Raw genomic sequence first — 26333 nt, 5'->3', positions numbered from 1 at the left:
GATATCAAAATGGACTTTTTATAGAATTTTTTATAGCATTGAAAAAACGCTATCAAAAGTTATGGACTTTCAATAACATGGGCTACGACAACATTTCGAAAACATTTTGGATGCTATTATAAGTGATATTTCTTGTAGTGTCATTCTAAACAAGTATGTTTGAAGGGTTTTTTCAAATAAAGAAAAATGAGTCTACTTATTTACAAATATTGTAAAATGTCGTGGTCTATCATTGTGATAGACTTCTTCAGTGATAGAAATCTATTGCGGTCTATCACTTATAGAAAGTGACATTTTACTATACTTGAGTATTTTCAGAAGTTTTACCATTTAAAACAATTACTTTATATTTGAATCTAATAATCGATGTTATTTTTGGTTCTAACTTGTTTGTTAGTTAAATACGTTTGGATATAATAATCAATTATACATTATGTATGTTTATTATCTCAATGTTATTGTTTATATTGCCATGGATTGTATGCAATTAGGCTTTTGATTCATTCAACGACACTGCTAAGTGGCATTCATGGAATTATGTTGGAGGTTTATGCCTTAAGGTTAAAAAATATTTTTTTTGTTACTTAGTGTTGATCATTTCATTGGTTTTAAAATATTAGATTTTTCCTCCTCAATTTTGAGTTAATTTCAATTTTAATCCTTAAGTTTCAAAATATTACATTTTTATCCTTAAATTGGATTTTATTTTTATTTGGTTTCTAAATTTTTAAGATTTATACTTAAAATTTTTATTTTCACAAAATACACATTTTTTTTTACATGTAGTGTTAGTGTCTATTAATTATTAATTTAAAATAATTATAGTTGATTAGTTTTTCATTACTATCAAAATCAATTATAAAAATTTCACTTCATAATTATTTTGAATTAATTAACTAAAAATTGACGTGAAAAATCAAAATGAACACTTAGCAAAAGCTCAAAGATAAAAATATAAAATATGGAAATCTCATAATCAAATAAATGTTACTTTGAAACTCAAGGATATACCTTTAATATTTTGAAACATTGAAATATAGAGACTAAATAGAAATCAAACCTAAAATTTAGGGACCATTTTTTTTCCGAAAAAGATATTTGAAAAATAAATATCGTTACTATTTTTCCATATTTTTTGTTAAAAAAATCATAAATACGAGCAAATTATTTATAAAAAAAAAAAACTACATAAAATACATACAATTTGAGTAAGAATATTTAAGAAAAACATGATTTCAGCGTCTGGAAAAACACCACAACAACAACAATAATGATAAAAGGAAGAAAGAGATAACATAATTGAAAGAGTGGTGTCAATTGATACCATCATGTTAATTACATAAGAAAAGAAATGACATCAATGTATTGGCGAGCACTACGGAGATGTCTATCTTTCTCTTTTTATTCTCATGATAGGAATCAAACTACTTATATGGCAGTTCCTCATGTTGTTTGTTTGATATTTTTGTTTCTTCCAATTCGAAAAATTGTGAAAAAATAAATAAATAAATAAAATTGGGTTGCTAACTTTCCTAACTGGATGCACAATGTTATTGTGGGTGACTTGTGCCTTGATTTTGGACTTTTTGAAATTTGCCTCTTTGAAAAAGAAGAAGCCAATGAAAGAGATGTAATATTATATTAAAATATTATTAGATTTCAACTATATTTTAGTATTCAAATGTGTGGACAAGACTTGTATTAATAATATCAATCAACAAGATTATTGACTTTAAACCAATAAATAAGTTGCACAAGTAATAGACAAAAACATCAAGGTGTTAATCAAGATAGCAAATTTTGACCCGTGATGATGAGTAGACTTGCATAGAAAAACAAGTCATTATCATTGACTCGTACGTCTTGGGGGCATCTTGAATGTCCTGTTTTCTTTTCTCAATTCTTCCTCTATTATGTCCTCATTTTTCCAATTTGTTCTCTGTTTCTCTCTGTTTCTACTTTGTTGCATTATTTCTCTCTTTAATAAAACAATGTCTGCAGCTGGAGGAGTCCTCCCCGGTGAAGGTATAAAGGAGTATCCCGGAAAACTCACTCCGTTTGTCACCGTAACATGCATCGTTGCTGCCATGGGCGGCCTCATTTTTGGTTACGATATTGGGATTTCAGGTATTAATTTAAAAATTTTTGCTAATTTTTGTTGTAAACATTTCAAAACTACGTTGAAAGTCAATGATCTAGAAGAGAATTTTGAATCTCCCCGAGTTAGGTTGTCGCCACACTATTTGAAGTCCTAATTTCCTGGAAGAAAGAATAAGTATATTGTTCTAATGAATTGCAAAGTTGATGCTACTTTTTATAATCTAGTTTTCATTTCATAACTATACGATTAACTGAATAGTTAAAAATACTTACCAACAAACTGCACGTAAAATAATTTAAATTTTTATACGATCATTGAAAATTGTCAAATTATTTGAGGTGGGGTTACTTCCATGGACTCATTTCTGGAGAAGTTCTTTTGGAATGTGTACGAGAGAAAGAATTTGATTTCCACAAAAAACCAGTATTGCCACTACGACAGTCAGATTTTGACGATGTTCACGTCGTCGCTCTACTTAGCAGCACTCGTCGCCTCACTCGTTGCATCGATAGTAACCCGTAAGCTTGGCAGGAGGCCTTCCATGCTCCTCGGTGGCATATTGTTCTGCTCCGGCGCCATCATTAACGGTTTCGCCAAAGCTGTCTGGATGCTCATTCTTGGTCGTCTTTTACTCGGCTTTGGTATTGGATTCACAAATCAGGTTAATACTATAACTTTAAAAAATGTCTAATAAATGCGACTGATAAGTCTTAAAAAGTTGTATTGTTGTTCATTTCAGTCTGTGCCACTCTACCTTTCTGAAATGGCTCCTTACAGATACAGAGGAGCTTTGAACTTCTTCTTCCAATTATCCATTACAATAGGGATTCTTGTAGCCAATGTTGTTAACTATTTCACATTCAAGATTAAGGGTGGTTGGGGATGGAGATTGAGTTTAGGGGGAGCCATAATCCCAGCTATGATTATCACCATTGGATCAATCCTATTACCAGACACACCAAATTCGATGATTGAAAGAGGAGAAAATCCCCATGAAGAAGCCAAACTTCAACTTAGAAGAGTTCGTGGAGTTGAAGATGTTGAACAAGAATTTCAAGATTTGGTTACAGCTAGTGAAGCCTCAAAACAACTCAAACATCCATGGAAAAACTTGCTGCAGAGGAAATACAGACCCCATCTCTGTATGGCCATACTAATTCCTTTCTTCCAACAACTCACTGGCATCAATATCATCATGTTCTATGCCCCCCTCTTATTCAACTCTATCGGCTTCGAATCCGACGCTTCTTTGATGTCTGCCGTCATCACTGGCAGCTGGAATGTACTTGCCACTATTGTTTCCATTTACGGCATTGATAAGTGGGGACGAAGGTACCTTTTTTTCGAGGGAGGCATTCAGATGTTGTTATGTCAGGTACTTTTTCTTTTGAACTCTCTTAGAAAGTTTATCATTCTTACTTTAAGTAGAGTTAGGTGTATCATTTTTGTTGGAATACCTTGAATATGTTGTACGGATCGAATCCCAATGAACACCTTACATTTACAAATTCTATTTTTTAAATAAATAAAAACAGTAAAATAAACACATGTAATTTTAGGATAAACATTCAAATAAAACATAGGCATGCTTGAAAAATGAAAATAGGAGAAATCACAACTTACCTTTGTTGATTCCTCTAGTTTTCTTCTCCCATTGTTGTTAATAGTCTCGAACTTCTCCAATGTAGAAGTACACTACCAATGATGTTACCTTACTATTCTCTAGGATTCAAAGAACTTGGAAGTGTGGTTTTCAAGAAATTTGAGGAAAATGGTAGGGAATTCTAGAGAGAAGTTAGAGAAGGTGGAGGCTAGATTTTTGTTAATATCAAAATCTTACCTAAAATGGTTATAAGAATGTATCTATATAGAAAAGTGTTAACCTCTTCTCCAAAAATTTCGTTTTATGTCCTTAATGCTAATTAATTAAATAACCCTTATTTAATTAATTGACATATTAATTAAATAACCATATATTAAATCCTATTTGATATACATTTAATTAAATATCATAAATATTATATATTTATGCTAACCTCCAATCTCCATTATTTCTTGATCAATTAATCAACCACTAATTAATTAATTAACTATATTAAATCATATTTAATATGGAGTTAATTAATATATAAATACCACATATTTATATATATACATCTCTTTATGAATTTAATTCATGTACATCTAATATTTGAATCTTATTCATATATATATCTCTCTTACATAATTTGGATTACAGATCATATCTATAATTAATCATTATATATTAATCTCATTAATATAAAATTCTCTTATTTGATTTGAACAATTCAAATCATTCTAATGTCCTTTAATGAGCTAACAATGGGACCTTATGGACCTACAGATTAGAAACTCTAATGATATGAGATTAACTGATTAAACTCCTTTAATCTAATTAATCAATATTCATTAACTACCAATCACTCCACTAAAAGCCAATAGCTACACTCTTCTCACTGTTGATATATTTTTGTATTCACAAATATAACCAATCAACAGTGAGTCAACCCTTCACAAATCGCTCATAACTATAGATGGGTCAAATTACCGTTATACCCCTATAGTTATATCTAACTCTTTAAGTCCCACTGATCCCTTTAATCAACAAACAGTTTATAGTCTAACTATAAACTAATACCTCTCGGCTCAATGAGAGGTTGAAGCCTCAATATTCAACCCAGAATCAGCTATTAAGGGATCAATTTTTCTTGTGTAGCTATATTCCCAACTCCCTACTCAGACAAATCCCCAAAATAGTAGGCTTGTTGAGTCAGCTAATCTGGCCACTTTCACCATACAAATCAAAGGATTGCCCTCATAGACATAAGTTCACAACTCATATAGGATTAAGTCAAGTCACCTATGGCCGTCAGTGAAATGTAAGTCTCTTCTAGAACCGGTGTTATAAGGAGAGACTATTCATTTCACGTTCCGGTCTTATACAAACTCTTTGTATAAAATGCCCTCATTCGCATGTCTTCACATGAATGATCAAGACCAAATCATTTGTAGCATTTTACAACAATTATAACATCAACAAAGTGGGTCATATTCGCATGTCTTCCTTTCCAAAGTTCATAATTAGTGCTGACAGCTCCTAGGTGCAGATAAATATGATTGTGAATATGACAGACTGTATTTTATGCTTCTTCCCAAAAGTGAAGGGGCATCCTTTTAGCATGAAGCATGGCACAAGCCATCTATTGGAATATGCGGTTCTTTCTTTCTACAACTACATTCAGTTGAGGAGTTACAGGAGCAGAGTACTCATATAGAATTCCTTCAAAAGTACAGAAATCAGCAAATCGAGAATTTTCAAATTTCCTTCCGTGATCACTTCTAATACGAATAATGTTATTCTCTTGTCCATGATGAACCTGAAGACATAATATCTGAAATACCTTGAAAGTGTCATATTTTTCTTTAATAAATTTTACCCATGTAAAGCGAGAAAAGTCATCCACACAAACGGGAGCATACCGCTTACTTTCCAAACTTTCAACTTGCATGGGTCTCATCAAGTCAATGTGTAGTAACTCCAAAACTCTTCTAGTGCCACATTGTGTCACTTTTTTATGAGAGGTTTTAACTTGTTTACTAGTTTGACATTCACCACAGAATGAATCAGTTTCTACGCTCAGAGAGGATAATCCAAGAATGGCTTCCACGTTGATTGCTTTTCTTATTGATCATGGACTTATGCGACCAAGTCTCTTGTGCCACACTTCAGGCTCTCTCATTTTGGAAGAGTTACATACATCAATAGAAGCATTGGGGGACCCATGATAACAGTTATTCGATGAACGAGAACCTATCATAACTAACAAGTTTTTATCATCCTTTACTAAACACTTATCTTTAGAGAAACTTACGTGATATCCTCGATTACACAGTTGACTAATGCCAATTAGGTGAGTAGTCAAGCCTTTGACAAGCATAACATCACGAAGAGTAGGAAGACCAGATCTCAACAAATCTCTTTTACCCAATATTTTTCTTTAGCTCCATTAACAAAGGTTACATGTCTAAAGCCACATGTTTTTAGATCAGAAAAGAAGGATTTTTCACCTGTCATGTGCCTCGAGCATCTATTGTTGAAATGCCAATCTTCTTGGTTTGAGATGTGTGACGAGGTAAAAGCCACATTGTAGGATATCCTCTCTTGAGATTTTTCATCTTTGATACACCAAATAAATCTTCTAGAAGTAACTCTTCTGTTTTCATTGAAGGATCCCAAATTGAAGGGAATCGTGAGCGGAAGAAAAATCGTCCCAAATCTCATTTTTCATTGAATGTAAATTTTACAGTAAATCAAGAATAAGATATGCATTTACATAAATTACAACATGTTATATGATTAGGTTTTAGAAACCTTACCTTTAAAGACTTTTCTTCAATAATCCCTCGAACAGTACACGAACGCCTTGAAGACTTTCTTCAAGAAAACCTCGATCAAGAATGAGAACAACCACAATGGTTTCCTCGGTATTCTCAGGTAGAGAACCCAGGAGTTGTGGGCTCTGACTACTTTGGAATGAGGGAGAGTTTTTAGTAAAGAGAAGGAAGAGTTGAGAACATTTTTCAACAACTCAAAACTCACATAACTCTTCTATATTTTTCATAGTGTGTCTCATGAAGAATGAGACTCTCTCCTATCTTTCTCTTTTTAGCATGAAGCATGGCACAAGTCATCTATTGGAATGTGTGGAGAGAAAAGAGAGGGAGTCTGACTCCCTCCCTCATTTTAAATTAAAATAATATTTAATATATATATATATATATATATATGGTAACTAACTTATCATATCATATATACTAAATTATATGTTATATCAAATACAACATATGATCAAAAATTTTAATATTGCATCATATACAATATAACCTATAGATTCTTTTGTCTCTTATATAGCATTTAATATAAATCACATTTATATTAAATTTAATAATTATGAAACTGATTCATATTAATAATATTATCATATTCAAATATTTATTTCCTCTCACGAAAGCTATAATATATCAACTACATTATAATAATTATATCACATATAATTAAAATAACTTAATATTTCATATATAATTAAATCTCTCTATTAATTTGAATAATTCAAATTAATTCAAAAACTAATTCTCATTTAATCCTATTGAGCTACCAAGGGGAACCCATGGACCTGTAGCTTGAAGCTCCAACATTACATGAATAATTAATCAAATTCGTTAATTAAATTATTCACCATCCGTTAACGGTCGGGCACTCCAATAAAGATCAACAGCTGAACTCTTCGCACTACAGATATATTTCTGTCCATTGGATATAACCAATCAACAGCACGATAACCCTTCACAAATTACTCGTAAGTACAGCAGGCCATTGTTTTGCCCCTGTAGTTACATCTAACTCCTTAAATATCACTGATCCCTCTAATGAACAATAGATCATAGTTCAACTATGACTAAACCTTCTCGAGCCAGGAGAAGTGTTGGTACCATATTGTTCAAGCCCTGGGATTAGCCCTTAAGGGAGCAACTTATCTACCTACCCCCAACCTCGGGGAAGGAGTGAATTCCTTCTTGTGTAGTTGTATTCCCAGCTCCCCAATCAGACGAATCCCCAAAATGGTAGGCTTATTGAGTTGATGATCTGACCACTCTCACCCATACAAATCAAAGGACCGCCCTCATAGGCAGGAGTTCACAACTCACTCAAGATTCAGGTCATATTACCTATGTTCATCCTGGTGAAATGTAAGTCTCTATTATAAATGATATTATATAATGAGACTAAAAATTTTGTGGCCTGGNGGCTTATTGAGTTGATGATCTGACCACTCTCACTCATACAAATCAAAGGACCGCCCTCATAGGCAGGAGTTCACAACTCATTCCAGATTCAGGTCATATTACCTATGTTCATCCTGGTGAAATGTAAGTCTCTATTATAAATGATATTATATAATGAGACTAAAAATTTTGTGGCCTGGTCTTAAACAAACTCCTTTGTGTAGAATATCCTCACTCACATGTCTATACATGAAGGATCAAGATCAAATCATTTGTAGCACTTTACAACAATTATAACACCTACAAAGCGGGCCATACTCGTAATGTCACTAGGATAAGGTACCCAGCCTTATCCATCTACTATAGACCATTTAGGTTATCACTTAAACATGATCCACCTCCACCTATATGTCTCTACATACATGTTTAAGTTACAAGATAACCTTAGATGTTAGTTTATTAGTTTGTGGTTAATGCAACAAAAATATGGAATAAAATATCATCTATTTTATTAAATAGACAATGAGTTTGTTTGATACATTTACAAACTATAGGACCGTACGAGATTTAGGGCATCAACCCCAACACTCGTGACTCAAAGTACCTGTACTTAGGGAAGAATGTCTTGGTGTTTTGTATTCCTTTCTGCCAAGATGATAAAAACAGAAGAGATGAACGTGACCTACCTTCCCACAGTAATGACACACTCATTTCTTCTGAGGCTTACTAATTTTAACATGAGCCACAAATATAGTATCATCTGGTTTTAGCTCAGACATGTGAGGATTTTGAGTAGGAATAAAGACAATCTTAGATGACAATGTTGTTCTATAACCAGACTTCCTTAGACTACTGAACCCAACCCCTTTTCTATCAGCAACTTACTTCTCTATGTTGAGAATCTTGTTTAGATCATCTGTACCTGAATTTTACACGCGAACAAATTTAGACAATTAATCCAGATGTTGTTGAGACATTTCAGTTCCTTCTTTAATTCTGATATAGTGCTCAAAATACAATGATTGTCTTCTAATAACTTTTGAATACAATCTTTTTGTTGTTCCAGTGCAAGCAGATCTGCTTCCCATTTTTCATACACTTCTTCAATGGTAACATTTTTCACCTAAGGAACATTCTAACTCAATCCATAACATGACTAACTATCGTGGACTCATCAATAGTTGTACAACCAATCAGGACACGAATCTCATCTTCTAAATCATTACTAGTATCTGAATCATCATCTGACAAGGTTGCTGAATGTCTTTTATTCTGTCTTCTTAAATAGTTAGGACATTCAGCTTTGAAGTGATCAAAACCTTCACATTTTCTGCATTTGAAGGTTCAATCTCTGCCATTTTGATTACCATCCAAACTCTGTTCACTGTCTTTCTTCACTTCAAAAGGTTTAAAACTCTTATGCATATTATGATTGATGTTTCTAGTATTGTCTCTAACATAAGGTGTGTTGTACTAACCAGGACACAATCTCTGCCATTTTGATTACCATCCAAACTCTGTTCACTGTCTTTCTTCGATTCAAAAGGTTTAAAACTCTTATGCATATTATGATTGATGTTTCTAGTATTGTCTCTAACATAAGGTGTGTTGTACTAACCAGGACGCTTGTTTAGTCTCTTTAATACTTTGTTTAATTGTTTTGTCAACGGAGCAAGCAAGTCAGCAAGGTTCTCTTCACTTTCTTTCCTTTTTTGGAGATATGGTCTTCATTCACATATGATTGCAAAGTTAACCCTTTACCGTTCTTGTCCGTTTATTCATCAAATGTCAATTCAAAAGTACAAAGAGACTCAAACAGTTCATCAACTTTCATAGCGGCTATATCATGTACTTCTTGAATGGCGGTCACTTTCATGTCAAAATGTTTTGGCAGAGAGCAAAGAATCTTTCGAACTAATTTTTCTTTTGACATTTTCTCACTAAGGGCAAAATATTTGTTTGCAATGTCTAGAATACGTACATTAAAATTTGCTATTGTTTCATCCTCCATCATTTTTAGAGATTCAAACTTCGAAGTTAGAATCTACAATCTAGACATTTTCACTTTGGATGTACCTTCATGAGCAACTTCCAAAATTTTTCAAGCTCCTTTAACTGAAATGCACGTATTAATAAGTCGAAAAATATTCTTATCAACCTCATTGAAAATTGCGTTTAAAGTACGAGAATTTCCTATGGAAGCCTCATTCTCTGCTTCAGTCCAGTCCTTCTTAGGTTTGTAAGAAACTTTGTCATCCTCATAGTGATTATTGGATGACTCCACCCGTTTACAACAGCTTTCCAGGTCTTACTGTCAATTGATTTTAGATAAGCAGTCATTTTGGCTTTCCAGTATGAATAATTTGTCCCATCAAGGACTGGAGGTCTAGTAGTAGATCCACCTTCTCTGATTGGTTCCATTGCAGAAAATTAACGGAAATATAACAAATGAACCCACTTTGATACCAATTGAAAAATGTACAAACAGTTAACTGTATATATGATGATGGACACAATGATGCTGACATAAGTATTAACATAAAAGAAACGAGCAGAGAAGAAAAATAACACACAATATGTTAACCCAGTTCGGTATAACTTTACCTACATCTGGGGGGCATAATGCCCAAATTAAAAAGAAGCTAAGTACTATTCAGAAGGTTTACAAGAGAAACTACTTAACTGATAGAACAACTATCAAGTAATATAGTAAACCTTAAATAGACAATTTATTTAGACTCCCCTTAAACTTGACGTCACCTATCTCAAGATCTATTCTCAGCTCAGGCTTTATTGATCTTGTACGTTTAGGCTCCCCCTAAACTTAGCGCTTCTCTTCAAAGATTTACCCATGCACGATAACAAAACTACAGACCTCTTCGTTTCTTCTCTTTCAGCAATGGCTGCACACCAAAACGACAATTAAACATTCAGTTCTTAAAAGACCTAAATGAGACATTCTCATACTTCCTTTTATAACATTATCAACAAGGAAGTTACAGATAAAGAAACCAGCAAGATCGAAACATTCCAAAACAAACAACCGGACCGTCCATCACGAAGTCAACCGAAAAAGATCTAATATTTCAATAAAAGAAAATTTACCTACCAAATAAAAAACAATAATAGTCGATTTCTTAACAGTTTTGCTTGTTGTATTATTCAATAGGCAATTGTAGCAGGGGCAATTGGAGCAAAATTTGGAGTGAATGGAATGGTAGAAAACTTGCCAAAGTGGTATGCAATTGTGGTGGTGCTTTTTATATGCAATTATGTTGGAGGTTTTGCTTGGTCTTGGGGGCCTCTTGGTTGGCTTGTTCCTAGTGAAATCTTCCCACTGGAAATTCGCTCGGCAGCTCAAAGTGTCAATGTCTCTATAAACATGTTCTTCACATTTGCAGTGGCACAAGTGTTCTTGACAATGCTTTGCCACATGAAGTTTGGTCTCTTCATTTTCTTTGCTTCCTGGGTTTGTGTAATGACACTTTTCATCTACTTCTTCCTCCCAGAAACAAAAGGCATCCCAATTGAAGAAATGTTCAAAGTGTGGAAGAGCCATTGGTATTGGTCAAGATTTGTGACTCATAATGATTCCCAAATAGGAGGGTTAGAGATGAGGGAAGGAAGGCAACAAGTAATCTCAACTGTCACACCGTCATTGGATGTGATTTATGAGATAAGAGCATATTGATTGGTCTCTCTTGAGAACTTAGAAGCAAATACCTCTCAATTTGCTTTGCTGTTTCTTATCTCTAAGAAAGGAATTTATTACACTCGCGTGTTGTTTAGGTAAGATATTTGAAAAGGGAGTAATGTGTGTGTACATCTGTTAGAGACGGAATTTAGGGATAACAGAGGAAAGATCATAAAGGTGGGATCTCATTTGGTTTAATGAGGAAAAAGTTTCTGTAACTTTTTATTTTTCTAACGTTCATCTCCATTGATAAAGCTAAATCTTGAAGATTTGAATGTAGACCTACTGTTTGAACACTTTATAATCTTAGAAGTCCCTAATACTTATGGTAAAGGAAAAGTTATTCTTTTCGGATAAGTTGTATGGATTGGAACAAAACTTAGATGAAAAGTGTTGACGATCCCTGTTGAAAAAAATCAAAGGACTTCACGAGTAAATTGATTTTGAGATGGAACTCTATATTATCTAATATGATATCATAACCCATGAAGTCCAAACAAACATTCAATCCACAAAATTGGGAGCCAGTCCAAAAATGGTGAACCAAATGAGGCACCATCTTGAAGAGACATAATGAGGATCACAAATGGGAAAAACTCGAAGAACCTTAGGATCATCAATTTATCCATCTTGTTATTTGAATATAAAAGAAACTCGTTTAATCACTTAATATGATCAAAGGTGGAGCCACGTAGGAGTCAGGGGCATGTGCTCTCTTTAATTTATTCGGGTTTTGGTTGTTGGTATGTAATGTTGTTTGGTTGGCAATGGATAGGTGTTTGACTCTTACTGCTTACAATATTTTATTTTAGATGACAGTTTGTAAACTTTTTTTTCTTTGAAATTTACTTTTCAATCTCAAGAACATTCGATTAAAAAGATATCGTTCATTTTTTGCACATAATTTTTATATTCACATTATATTTTATATATTTTCATGTATTTTCATGTTATTTTTACATTTATATTTACTCGTATAGGTTTTTAAAATTAGTTTTAGAGTTCAAGTAAGAAGATTATTTGTTGTCATTCATTTGGATATACAAACTCGACAAGTAAATTTTAAAATCTTCTTAGACTTTAAATTTTTATGTCTTTAAATCTATATAATAGGATATAATATTCTTATTATTAACACTTTTGTAGAGTTAACTCAAAATCAATATGGAGAAATATTATAAAAGAAAAACAACAATAGAAACTGTTGAGGCATCATCTTCAAAGAAAAAAATGTTTTGGATTCTGATCGATCTTATACATAAATCAATCGAGAAGAACTACCTGTAGATGCTGGTTTAAGAACCAAAATTTATGGCTATAGTTATAATATTTGAGATCGAGTTCATACACATATTTACTAAAAGGTCACTGTCAGCCTGAAAATCATACTTTTTCACATAAGAATTTTGGTGCAAAGTTGAGACAATTTAATATAGATTGGTTAAGTGAATATTTTAATTGGTTAGAATATAAGATTTCAAAGGATTTGCATTTTGTTTATGTTGTTATCTAACCAGAAATAAGTGAATAGTTAAGATCAATTTAAAAATATGAAAACTCGTAGAAGACAATTGTAATATAAGAAATTAGTTTATATATAAAATTATGAATACTTTTTTTTACATTCATTTACAAAAAAAATTTTTTGTTAGATTTGTATATATAGTGTCGATGTATAAAATTCCTAACTCTGCTACTGAATATGGTTTATGATATTTTGAAATTTAAAGAGCTTGGATTAAAGGGGGAAAAAGAGGTTATACTAGCATGAGGAAGGATATAAAATGGTTACAACTACGGGTGGAGCTAGACATTTTTTTTTTTTTATCTATTATTGATTGTTTCTAAAAAAAAAAAATAATAAACAAATGAACTTACTAAAATATACTTACATAACCACTTTAGAATTTTTAAAAATTTAAATAACACCAACAATAATATTAGAAAAAATGAGAATCCAAATTTCTCATAAACAAACGTCTAAAATTTAGTATATTAATTTATGAGTAAAAGAAAGAGTGGAATCATTAAAAAGGGATAGAAAATATACAGAAAACTTAATAATAATAAATAAAGAACCCTACTTAAAAATATTTTAATTGAAGTCCAAATACAAAGTCCAAACAATTTGAGTTTCACTCCATAATGAGAGAGAAAAAGAGAATTTGAATGTTAAAAATAAATGGAATGAAAAGTATGAAAGGGACAGAAAGAAATGAGAAAAATAAAAATGATAATATAAGTATAGGGTTTGGGATGAGAGGGTATTAGAAGGCAATCCCTTTGGGACTTTAGGTACTAATGAATGTGACACATTACAAACTATAATAAATAAAAAGCTAACAGACAGCACACCGAAAAGGACACCCTATCTTAATTCCCGCACTTCCACATGCTCTTCTAATAAGTGAATAACCAATTTCCCAACTTAAATAAATATGCGTTCCATAAATTTTTTTTTTTTTTTTTAATTTTTCTTTTGTTTATTGTTCAAGAAACAAGTGAATAAATAACATTGTATTATAACCAAACAAAAATAGAAATTCTTTGGTTGTTTTGGGGCATTCATCAATTTGGGTTGGCAAGAGATTTGAACTATAAATCAACTACATGTCGTTTTTCCCGAAATGATGAAAACATTATCCATTTTAACTTGCTAACTTTTCTTTTTTTTCCCAACCCAATTGAGACAAACCGATCTGTCGGAATAGCATTTAAAAAGAAAAAAGAAAAGAAAAGGCTTGTGAAATTCAATTATTCCAACTTCTAAACCTGGACAATAATCATTACTCGGAAACCAGATGGGCTTTTGAGTTTTGCCCTTTTCATGGGAACAGAACAGCCTGCGCTTCCAACATCTTTCTTGGCTTTCTCCAAATTCTCCAACCAAGAAAAGACCATCACATTTTGACCGTCTCTCATCTCAATCCATTTCAGATTCTTTTATCTTCCCATGTTCTAGTTTCCACACTTCTTTAGGCTGTGCTTTGAGTAGAACTCAACTGCAATTAGCCTCGTCGTCGTCTGCACCCGAGATCACTCTCTTTAAAAGCTTTATTGTCGAACCCATTTCGATAATTGTCTGCACAAGTCTTTAAAGTGAAGAGGCCTTCTCTTTACAAACTTCTGCAACTCTCCATCTTTTTTTTTTCATCTTTCTTCCCATCACATGGATATGGTGCCCCAGTTAGCGCTACATTCACCTCTGCAATAAACAATGGAGCACTTCTTATCAGAAAAAACACAGTGAATGATCAAATTCAAACACTAAAACCACATATTTCCATAAAAGAATCAGGGTTTGGGACGTCTCGAATGTATTTCTTTTCTGAGGTTGGAAGAATTCAATGGAAAAGTTGGTACTTGTTTGGGCAACTTTTGATCCCAAATGTAATAATCAACTTGTTAATCTGATCTGGAGTTCAAATTTCAATTTTGTAAAGGCAGATGATCCTTAATACTTACAAGGATTAGAGGGTGAGAACGAAAGGCGGGGCGTCTCTTCGTGGACCTGCAACAGAGCGGTATACATATACACTTTCAGCTTCACATTCATCACTCCCACCATCCTTAATGACCTCAATGTTCAACCTCGGCACCTGCTTCGCCAAAACTCGACACCCGTTCATTGTCACCTTACAGGCCGACATCCATAGTGATCTCATGGATTCATACCTCTCCAAACCAGAAAGCAAAGCTGCATTTCCAAATGGGCTGTCTCTGATCTCCAACTTCCTCAGCTTTGGACAACCACTCATAACACACTGCATTCCCCAGTCACTGCTTCCAGCAAAAGCCACTGAAAGAGTTTCCAAGTTTTTTGCATATTTCCCGATATATTCAAATGTTAAGTCTGTTAGCAAGCCCGAAATGGCGAGTCTACGCAGCTTAGAGCAAGTTTTCACCACCGCACCAAAGGCCTCATCCATTGATTGCTCTGTAAGATAATCTGGTTGGTGGGGATTCATAATGCAGAGACGAAAATGGGTGAAATCTGGGCAGTTCTGCACAATGGTGGCCACAGCCTCATTCGTCATCTGGCGGCAAAAGTAGAGAACGTAATGGAGTTTACGACAGCCATAAGACACAGCAAGAAACCCGGACTCAGTTACACCATGGACTAAATTGTCGGCAAAGGGATCTGCTGGAAATACACGGAGTTCCTCCAGCAAGGGGCAGCTCAATCCAACAGCCTTCAGGCCTTTGTCTTCCACTGTGTCTAAAACCTGCACCAGGAACATAATATTAGAGGGCTCGAGTATGAACAGTCATAGAAGGAGATATCTCAAATCCTAGGTGCTTGCATTGCACAATCCTTGCTCTCTCTCTCTCTCTCTCTCTCTCTCTCGCTCGTTAATATTAAACTAAAGAAAGGAAGGGAAAACCGAGGTATACCCAAAGGCGGCGAAGAACGGGGCAGTGGGAAAGAAGTCCAGCAAGTTCACCACCGTGTAGAATAGAGTAACTCAGATTCAAGAAAGTTAAATTTGCACAGGCAGGAAAAAGAACTTGGAGATACAACACTGTCGACTCCAACAAACCAGAGAGAGTACGCAGATTCTTGCAACTTTTGAAAGCATCTTCGAGGTCACAATACTGCCGAAGAGTGATCTCTTGTGAAAAAGACCCTGTGCCTAACTCCGTTAGCTGAGGAGTGTGAACAAGTAGCCTCTGCAATTGTTCCAAGTTTATATTCCTATTAACCTTCAAAACCTTCAGTGATTTGCACCTTCTTACCAGCTTCTCAAGGGCCTCAAAACTGATATCGCTGTTCAAACTTGAAAAGTTGAGTACTTCCAGAGATTTCAAGGTATCTGGGAAGCAACTCAGCCAATGTCCACTTTTGTCATTAATGTCGTTCTCAAGTATGTCAAGCTCCGTCAAGTTCCTGGCATCAAATTAGAAGTTAGAGTTTCGCTTTCTTGCAAAAACAGACACCCACCCAAGAAAGAAAACGTTTGGCTTGATGTCTTTACTAAATATCATTTCCAAGAACATATCTAGTAAAAAGAAACAAACGATCAGTTTCTACTTTTCGTAACTGTTGACAAGGTCATCCTTTATATCTATTCTATGTCAACATCACAGCATGTAATAAATTTAAGAATTTATGATGATAAACTCAACCCATTCATTAGCATGAATAAATAGTAGCCTCCTGAAAAATAAATAAACAAATAAAAGGCACAGCCCCGCCCCCCCAAATTGAAGCTTCATTAAAGACAACAGATCTGGGGAGCTGGCACAATCAGTGGAGCCATGGCAGTAGGTTGAAGATTCCTGTAGAAAGAGGTGGGCAGAAGGCCAGATTTGTTCAATGACTGATCTTCCCATATCATTAGTAATTAATTAATGATCAAGTTGATAATAATGGAGACAAAGTTGCAAGGATGTGATATGCCAACGACCATATGACAGAGAAAAGCAGGTTAGATGTCGCATCCAAGAAAAAAGGGAAACAGAAAAACGAGAGGTGGATATAACAAAAGTTAAAAATTTCTCATCAGAGTTCAATCAGTAGGAAGTGATGCTATAATAAGCACCAATAACAGAACTATACGCAGTACAATTGTATTTATTATGAGTTCCCATTCCATTTTGTATGAATGAATGAATAAAGTTCATAACTTTTCAATATGATTCCGACATGATACTGTTTGGGTGGTGTCCATCAGCAACCCCATATAAAGCTAATTGAAAGAAACGAATCAGTGACCAAACCAACCAAACATTGTTTTAATTTCATAACCACAACGCAAATGAAAAAACCTTTTTCTGAGGAGGCATCTAACACAAAAGAAATCAATATTCCAAGAGGGAAAATAATGAATAAAATATAATAAAATTCCCTATTCTTTCAAAAGGGATTTCCCCAAACAACCCAGATCTCATCGTAATGAATCAGAGTTTTAAAAAGAAGAAATGACGTACTTGCAGTGAGTGGCAATGGCGGCTAGGCCATCGGTGCTAAAACCATCGCAGCTCATCATTGAAAGGGCTTTGAAATTTGGGAAAGAACGACTCAAAAACTCCAAGCTTTCGTCAGTTACGGTCATTCTCTTGAGCCTCAATTCTTCGAGATTTGGGTATTTTGAAGCGAAAGCAACAAGCCATGAATGAATATCAGCTCCCCAATTCGGAGGCACCAAATTGAAATCTGAAAACCTAGGTTTCCCTTTCAGCGTCACACTCCGAATGTTTGGGAACCGTCGGATTACAATTTCCGGCGAAACAGAGTAACAATTCCCAATGAAAACGTGGGTTCGAGACCACCGCTCGGCGTTGAACCAATCTTTACAAACCAAAGATACAGAACTTCTATCTTTGTGGGACTTCACCAAACTCAAAACTCTTTCCAATACCTCATCTGGAAAAATTGAACCAACCCGATTCGACTCATCCGAATCACCTGACCCTTTCTGCCTCTTCGAACTCATTATTCCCCTCAAAAAACCCACGACAAATCGACTTATCTCAAAACCCCATATGGAAAAACAAGAGAAACCCCCCAAAAAAAGTTCGAATTCGAAAATGTACTTGTTTAGAAACTGTGGGAACAGTTGTACAATGAGGGGGAAAATTCAAGGAACGCAAAATTTCCCAGAGACAAAAGAAACGAGGGGTAATTCAAACCAAAATGAAGACTAAAGTATTGAAGAAAAAGGCAACAAAAAACTGATGCGTAAGGAGGAATTCCCACCCCCAACAAAAGTTGAAGAGCTACAATAACTTGAAAAGCCGAATGGTAAACGAAGCCTATAAAAGATCGGGATCCTATATCCAGTTAAAGAAGAAAGAGCAGAAACAGAGTAAGAAAGAGAGGACCGAGTTGACTCAGTGCTCTCTTTGTATCTTATCTCTGTGAAACAAATAATAGAAAAACAGCAGAAAAAAAAATGGGTTCTTTTGTAGCGATTGGGAAGTGGGAAGAGCCAAAGTGAGAAAGCCAACTAATTGCGTATTATAGAAAAAGCAGAAACAGAGCAAAAAAACAATCCTCTCCCCTGCATTTCTTTCTCCACCCTTCCTCTAACCTCACAATCCCTAATTTTTATTTTCCCTCACCCCCACTTGCGTTTTGGCGCGTTCTCCACACCTCCAATCAACTACTGACACGTCAACACTTTTTTTATTTCTTCTTTTTTGATGACTGTAAATCTGGGCATGTTTGTGGCAGCGGATTGCCCGGGTACTGCCCTTTGCTTGTTGAATCTGACTTCACTTGATTTATTTATAATTTTATAATCTAATTATAACTTCTTCAAAACTTTATCTTCTTTTTTAAATATGTTTAAAATTAACTATTAAGTTTTTTAATAAATCTTTAAAATTTTAATTTTTGTATCACATAATTCTTCGACCTATTCGACCTTTAAAACAAAGTTAATTGATAATTGATAATTTTTAGTATATTTATGAGTTTTTCAAATATTTTCAATTATCTATTAGATATAAAATTAAAAATTTTAAAGATCTATTGAATACAAAATTAAAAACTTAATGATTTGAAAAATTAAAAAATCTAACGTGAAAGTTTAGAAAATAAATAAATATAATTATTTACGTTTATGGACTAACATATAATTTAACATGTAATTTTAAGGAGAAAGAAATTTTGCTTTTTAGGCCAAGAAATTATATATGAAAATTATTGACCTACATTTTTCAATGGGCAATTATATGTGGAAGCGGCTCACTTCAACTCATCATCACATATTTCACCCCTTTTTGCAAAGGAAACACTTTCTCCATTTTACCCTTCGACCTTCTCCCAAATTCCTCAAATGACCGTATAAATAAAATATAGGCTTCATTAGGATCTAAAACTTTTATACTTGCATCCGACCTTAATCTATGTACCTTAAATTTTGTAACTTTGTGTTTAAACAAATATTTAATAAGTTGTTCAACTTGTAATTTTATGTTAAATTAACTTGACATATTTGACATTTTAAAAAAAGTTTCTAATCTAATTGACGTTTGAATCTCGTCTGCTTTAAGTTTTGCTGCCAGTGACCTTAATCTTTAAAGCACTTCTCCTTGGTCTCGTCTCAAGATATTCCGAACTAACATGCGTAAGAAATTCTTGCAATGATATGAGGTCAAACCTACTACACTTCTATGTTTAAGTTAGTACAGGAAGTTGCCAGTTTAGCTAAGCTCAAAAAAAGAAATAAGGTCAAGTCTCTCTTTTGGAAATTACTTAGTCTCTCCCTTGGGGTGGTTGAATGAGGATGTTTATAAGCATATCCTTTGACACATGCCTCTGATTGCATGTGACGATAATAGATATAGTGTTAGAAACGTTTCTAAAACTCGAGGTTGCAAGTTGTCAATCCGGATCTAACTCGATTATTTTTCGATTGAAATATATTTGTCGGCTCAACTTGTCGACCCAAATCTTGAAGTATTGATGTTTCTCTTTTGGGACACATGCTCTCGTATGTCTCCTCCTAGTACCTTATAAGATTAGGCTTGTCCATGGATTTTGGGCCTTACATTGGATAACTCTCAACATTATTAATCATAGAATTAATCTTCTGTCTAATAAATCTTGACATCTCCATTTTGTAATGCAACTTTAGAAAAATGAGATTTTTTTTTAATAGTTAGATATTTATTAGACATGAAATTACGTAATAAACATTTTTTGAAAAAGTTATAAATCAACAATTATTAGATATTAGCTAGCACACTTATAATTTAACCCCCAAAAAAATTAACAGAATATGAGATTTTTTTATCACAACAATTTCATTAATAAATATATATTAAAAATCGGACGGCTGTGCCTATTTTCCAATCCTCGGCAATTCTCTTATGCTGTATAAATTTATTAATTTATATTCGTGGATTGAGAAACAGGTCATCATTGTTCAGCTCCAAATTTGAAGAAAATGTAAAAAAAAAAAAAAAAAAAAAAAAAAAAAAAAAAAATCATAATTATCCAAAAATGGAAGGGGCATGCTTTTAGTTAGTCAAAGGTTTATATCTCCTCTCTTTCAGCATTCCGACTCTAACGTATTTAAATCTGACCGAGTAATATTGTTATGATGTTTGGATATATATAAAGTTTGACTACTTTGAATTAATGAATCTATAAATTTTTTAATATTTTTTTTAAAAAATTATTATAATATTTATATTTGTTTAAAGTTTATAATAAATATAATATGTTTTTTATTTTTAACATTTAAATTTTATGATATTTTAGTTCTTATCTACGTGTTATAGATCATTTTACGTATTTTAAATTAATAAGAAAAAAAAATGATAATCCGACAACCTAATCAAACTCAATTCGAATTTTAAGGATTGGATTGGGTTGGATTAGACTTTATTCTGTTATTTTGGGTTGTCAATTCAACCAATATGAATTTTTAAATTGATACAAAGAATACCTTTAACCCATTCCAAACCAATTCGTATACATTGTTAGACTCTATTGAGGTTAGACCTAATTCTAGTATTCATTCTATTAAATTTGTTTATGAAAAATAATATAATTGTTAATTGAAATATAAAATCTTCAATTATGTAAGGGAAAATAAAATATGAAATATAAAATCTTCAATTATGTAAGAGAAAAATAAAAAAATAAAAGGTGAGATAATTTGATCACCACATAAAATGTTATGATGTAAAGATGGGCATCAAATATGATCCTCTCACACTGTCGCCGTTAAATGCACATCAGAAAGCGACGTCTTAATAGCAACAATATGTCCTTTTACATTAATCAATTTTTTTTATATGATCGGTCGTTTTTACCCCTCGTTTTCTTTAAAGTTGTGATCCCATCATTCTTTAATCCTTAATCATTTTTAAGTCAATTGCAACAAATAACAAAACTTACCTAATTAATCAAATTAAAAGTTTAACACGTAATAATAGCAAAAACAATTCTAAATTCAGAAGTAGTTTTTGTAATTCTTTCTAAGTATTAAATAAATAAATATGACATACAAATTTTAGAATATTTATTTTTTGAAAAATATATAAACGCTTCTATAGTAGTTCTGACTCAATAAATACATTAATATTTTAAAAAAAAAAATAAAAATAAAAAAATAAATGAAGCTATCAAATATGGTTCTCCTCATTTTTTTTAAATTTTATTTATATTAAAAAATAATACAACAGTTAAAGTAAGTTTAACTCAACAATAATTAGCATGATCTTCCTCCTTAGAAATAGAAGGTTTGGTGTACCTAGAATGTTAGGGGGTGAATGACCATATCAAGTGTAGGGTGGTGGCAGATTTTCTGGCTTCCTCCTTTGTTACTTTCTGTTGTTTACTTGAGACGAGGGTTCTTCGTGAGAATTTTGGTATGGTGATGGGTAGGTTTGGTGATGCTTGGAGTTGTGTGTGTAGCTATAGTGTGCAGGGAGTTGGGAGGATCTAGGTGATATGGCGGAAGAGTGTCTATGATTTTTCCATTGATGTCAGTGGGAATCAATTCATTTCTGGAACCTTAGTGGATATTGTATCTAGTGCTAAGGTACATATTGGTGTTGTGTATGCCTCTAATCACGTGAGTGAGAGGAGGAACTTGTGGCCTCAGTTGATTAATGTGTGGGCCTCATGGCAGTTTCCTAGAGTTGTATTGGGGGATTTTAATGCTATTCGTAGTAGCTCGGGAGATTTTGGTAGTTGCCCTAGCTTGAGGGAGATGGAGGAGTTTGATGGGTTTTATTAGAGACGGATCTGGTTGAGTTGGGTGTGACAGGTAACTTGTTTACCTGGACTAGTAAACTCTAGAGAAATGGTATCTTGTGCCGTTTGGATCGATGCCTGTCCAATGAGGCGTGGAAGGTAATTTTTCCGTATTCGAAGGTTAGGGTTGGTCAGTGGGGGATTTTTTATCATAGCCCTCTTCTGGTTTCTACAGGGGAGACGAGGAGTAGGCCGCCTCCTACGTTTCGTTATTTTTCTCATTGGGCAGAGGCAGAGGGTTTTTTTTATACTATCAGGTCAGTGTGGAGAAGGTCTGAGNGGGATCAACTCATTTCTAGAACTTTGGTGGATATTGTATCTAGTGCTAAGGTACATATTGGTGTTGTGTATGCCTCTAATCACGTGAGTGATAGGAGGAACTTGTGGCCTCAGTTGATTAATGTGTGGGCCTCATGGCAGTTTCCTACGTTTCGTTATTTTTCTCATTGGGCAGAGGCAGAGGGTTTTTTTTATACTATCAGGTCAGTGTGGAGAAGGTCTGAGGATGTGTCTCCTATGGTTAGTTTTGTGCAAAATTTGAAGGTAATGAATCGGGTTTTTCATGCATCGTTTGGTAGGCATATCTCTGTGTTAGCTGATGAGGTGCGGGCGGCTAGGCAGGTTATGGAGGCGGTTCAGGCTGCGGTAGAAAGGAATCCTGATTCAGAGTCGGTGTGTGCGGAGGCAGCTCGGGCCACTGAGGTATTTTAGTCAGTGGTGAGATTGGAGGAGGCATTGCTCCGGCAGAAGGCCAGGGTCAGGTGGTTGGAGTTAGGTGATATGAATATAGCTTTTTTTCATCGTTGTGTTCATTCTCGTTGCAACTGCAATGGTTTATTTACGATTGTGGATGCTGGGGGGAACTCGCCAGATGATGCATGACAGGGTGGCAGGGGTGGCGGTAGAATTCTTTCGGGGTTGCTTAAGGGCTCAGCATATGGAGTATAGGGATCTTACTACCCGAATTCAGGATATTGTGCAGTTCAACTGGCCCAAGGAGGGGGTGGAGGCACTTGGTCGGCCAATGAGTCGGGAGAAGATTTAGAAGGCTTTATTCTGGATGAAGTCTGGGAAGGCTCTTGGGCCTAATGGATTTTCGGTGGATTTTTACAGACCTTCTTGAAGTGTGGTTGGGGATGATTTCTGTGACGCTGTGCTGAATTTTTTTTTTAGACATGTTACCTGCCTGGTGAAGTTAATTCTACTGCTATTATTCTCATCCCTAAGAGGCGGGGAGCTGAACGTATGGAGGAGTTTCGTCTTATTTCATGTCACAATGTTATGTATAAGTGTATCTCAAGGATCTTAGCTGAGAGATTGCGATTGTGGTTACCTGATTTCATCAATGGTAATCAGTCTGAGTTTGTTCCAGGTAGGTCAATTTTCGATAACATTTTATTGTGTCAGGAGCTCGTGGGGAGCAATAAGAAGGGCAGAGGAAAGCCGTGTTGTGTGTTAAAGGTAGACCTTCAGAAGGCTTACAATTCAGTGAATTGGGATTTTCTGTTTGGTGTGTTGTTGGCTATAGGTATGCCCCTTCATTTTGTTAATTGTGTAAAGGCTTGTGTTACTTCGCTTAAGTTCTCTGTGATGATTAATGGTTTCCTTGAAGGGTTTTTTTTCTGGTAGGAAGGGGTTGAGGCAGGGAGATCCGCTGTCTTCTTTTTTGTTTGTGATGGTGATGGAGGTCTTGTCTAGGTTGTTTAATAAATCTCCTGTGTAGTTTAGGTTCCATGATCGGTGTGAGCGTTTGGGCCTAACTCATTTGGTTTTTGCAGACGATTTGATGATTTTCTGTGCAGTTGAGAGAGATTCTTTGGAGTTTGTGAGGCAGGTATTGACAGAGTTTGCAGAACTGTCTGAGTTAGTTGCAAATGTTAGGAAGAGTTCCATGTTTATTGCAAGTGTGGAGTCGGGGGAGACGGAGGAACTAGCTGCGTATATGGGTGTCTCTCTTAGTTCTTGCCTGTTAGGTATCTGGGTTTACCTTTATTTGCAAGTCGGTCGAGGGTTGTGGATTGTGCGCCTTTGATACAGAGGATTACAACTCATATTAGAAGTTGTGCAGCCAGGTCCCTCTCCTTTTCTGGGAGGTTGCAGCTTGTTAGATCTGTTTTACAATCCTTTCAAGTTTTTTGGTGTAGAATCTTTGTGTTTCTTGCGTGTGTAACTCATGAGGTTGATCGTCTATTACGTAATTTTTTGAAGGGTAGTGTGGTGAGTCGGGATAGTGCACGGGTGGCGTGGGATGAGATGTGCTTGCCGTTGGGAGGGGGGTTGGGTGTGAAACATGTGGCCTCTTGGAACCAGGTTGCTATTATGAAGCTGCTCTGGATTCTCTTAATTAAATCGGGGTCACTATGGGTGGCATGGGTGGAGGCGTATGTTTTGCGTGAATGGTTGTTGTGGGTTGTTCGGAGTGAGGTTGGGAGATCTTGGTGCTTGAGGGCTATCTTGCGAAGTTGAGATAGATTCAAGCAGCTGGTTCGTTTGATGATTGGTGATGGATGGTCTTTGTTTTGTTTGGTGGGATCCTTGGCTGCTTGGGGGGTGCGATTTTGGATTCTTACAGGTCTACGGTGTTTCATGATACAAGGAGTAGTTTGGAAGCACGGTTGTCGAAGTTCATGGATGGTGAGGGAAGTTGGAGGTGGCCTACGGTGTCTTGGGAGTTACTTGTGATCTAGGGTATTATCCAGGCAATGAGGCCTGGGGTGAGGGGAGAGGATTATTGGGTTTGGGTGTCGGATGCTAGTGGTCGATTTTCTATCGCTAGTGCTTAGGAGAGTATACGTCCCCATCATCCTAGGGTGTCTTGGGCGGGTATTTTGTGGGTGGGGGGTGGTATTCCGAGTCACTCCTTCTGTGCATGGTTAGCAGTGAGGGGCAGGTTGAGTACACGAGATTGTTTGAGGAGTTAGGGTTTTTTGTCAGAAAGGAGGGTGTCTTCTATGTGGGGGAAGTGTGGAGTCGTGGGATCATTTATTTTTTGAGTATGGGTTTGGGAGAGAGGTGTGGTTTAGTGTGTTGCGTCAGTTGGGTTCGACCCATCGGTGACTGGTTGGGATGTAAAGTTGAGTTGGTTGTGTCAAGTAGGGTCGGGTAAGAGGATGCATAGTAAGTTGTTCCATGTTTTCTAATTTGCTTCCATATACTACATCTGGTAGGAGAGTAATCGGCAGCTGCATGGAGGTCAACCGAGGTTGGTGTCTGTTCTGGTTCACCTTATGGTCTCTACAGTTCGTGCTCATGCTACTTCCTGGCGGGTTGACCTTCTTGGTCTTATCTAGTGTGTGTATGGATGTTTTTTCTTTTTGAACTTCACGTTATTCTCTGTTTTGCTGTAGCCTCTAGTTTGTGTGGTTTTGGATTTTTTTTCTCTGTCTTTCTCCTTGGTGGTTTGCGAGTTTGCGTTTATGTGTTGGTTTTGTTCTGGTTTTATCCTGTTGGCTTTGTTTTGGTTTTGTTGCCCTGTCTTTGCTTGTACTTTGTTGCTTTGATGCCTTGATCCCAGACTGTGAGATCCACTTGTTGTATAATAATATCACCTATTCTAAAAATAAAAAAATAAAAAAAGTTTGATCCCTCATCCCTATCATTCTTGTACTAAAAGACGATACATTTTTTTAAGAAAGAATTTTTTTTTTTAATTAAACCTCAAGGGGCAATATTTGAAACAATATCCAATACAACTGGATTTTGTATCCAAAATGGGTAATCATTCATTCGGGTCTCATTAATGCTTTGTATTCTAGCATTCTTAGCTATTTGATCAACTAAATTATTATTTTCTTGAAAATATGTGTAAAAGAAATTGTATAAAAAAGATGAGAAAGCTTCCAAATTTTCCTTCAAAATTAGATTGATCACTTCTCTACAATCAGATTCAACGATAAGCTTTTTGAAATTCTTTTGGGGAACCCATGTAAAAATCTTGATGTTGTTATATTATCAAATAATTTTTAGAAATGTAGAAGATGATGTTGTTCATGAGAATATATATTTATTGTGGAAAA

General features: G+C 34.9%; 2 protein-coding genes and 1 long non-coding RNA gene across 3 annotated transcripts; 1 reads left to right on the top strand and 2 right to left on the bottom strand.

The window, feature by feature from the left end:
- Nucleotides 1-1897: 1897 nt before the first annotated feature.
- LOC120074127 (sugar carrier protein C-like) lies at nt 1898-11933 on the top strand. Its single transcript, XM_039027147.1, has 4 exons — nt 1898-2127; nt 2440-2762; nt 2841-3476; nt 11076-11933. The coding sequence occupies exons 1-4, from the start codon at nt 1914-1916 to the stop codon at nt 11595-11597; spliced, it is 1695 nt and encodes a 564-aa protein (XP_038883075.1). The 5' UTR covers nt 1898-1913; the 3' UTR covers nt 11598-11933.
- On the bottom strand, nt 10416-11157 carry LOC120074128. The gene is made up of 2 exons (XR_005480897.1): nt 11016-11157; nt 10416-10809 (listed from the first exon to the last, which is right to left on the bottom strand). It is a non-coding gene; the product is annotated as an uncharacterized LOC120074128 (long non-coding RNA).
- Nucleotides 11934-14106: 2173 nt separating the features above from the next.
- On the bottom strand, nt 14107-18607 carry LOC120074126 (protein TRANSPORT INHIBITOR RESPONSE 1-like). The gene is made up of 4 exons (XM_039027146.1): nt 17532-18607; nt 15996-16488; nt 15066-15826; nt 14107-14805 (listed from the first exon to the last, which is right to left on the bottom strand). Exons 1-3 carry the CDS (start codon nt 18035-18037, stop codon nt 15071-15073), a joined length of 1755 nt encoding a protein of 584 aa, XP_038883074.1. The 5' UTR covers nt 18038-18607; the 3' UTR covers nt 14107-14805; nt 15066-15070.
- Nucleotides 18608-26333: the final 7726 nt, after the last annotated feature.

Source organism: Benincasa hispida, chromosome 3, assembly GCF_009727055.1.
Source record: "Benincasa hispida cultivar B227 chromosome 3, ASM972705v1, whole genome shotgun sequence".
In the NCBI taxonomy this organism is placed as follows: Eukaryota; Viridiplantae; Streptophyta; class Magnoliopsida; order Cucurbitales; family Cucurbitaceae; genus Benincasa; species Benincasa hispida.
Note: the sequence above shows the minus strand (reverse complement) of the source record. Positions and strands in the feature narration are given on the sequence as shown.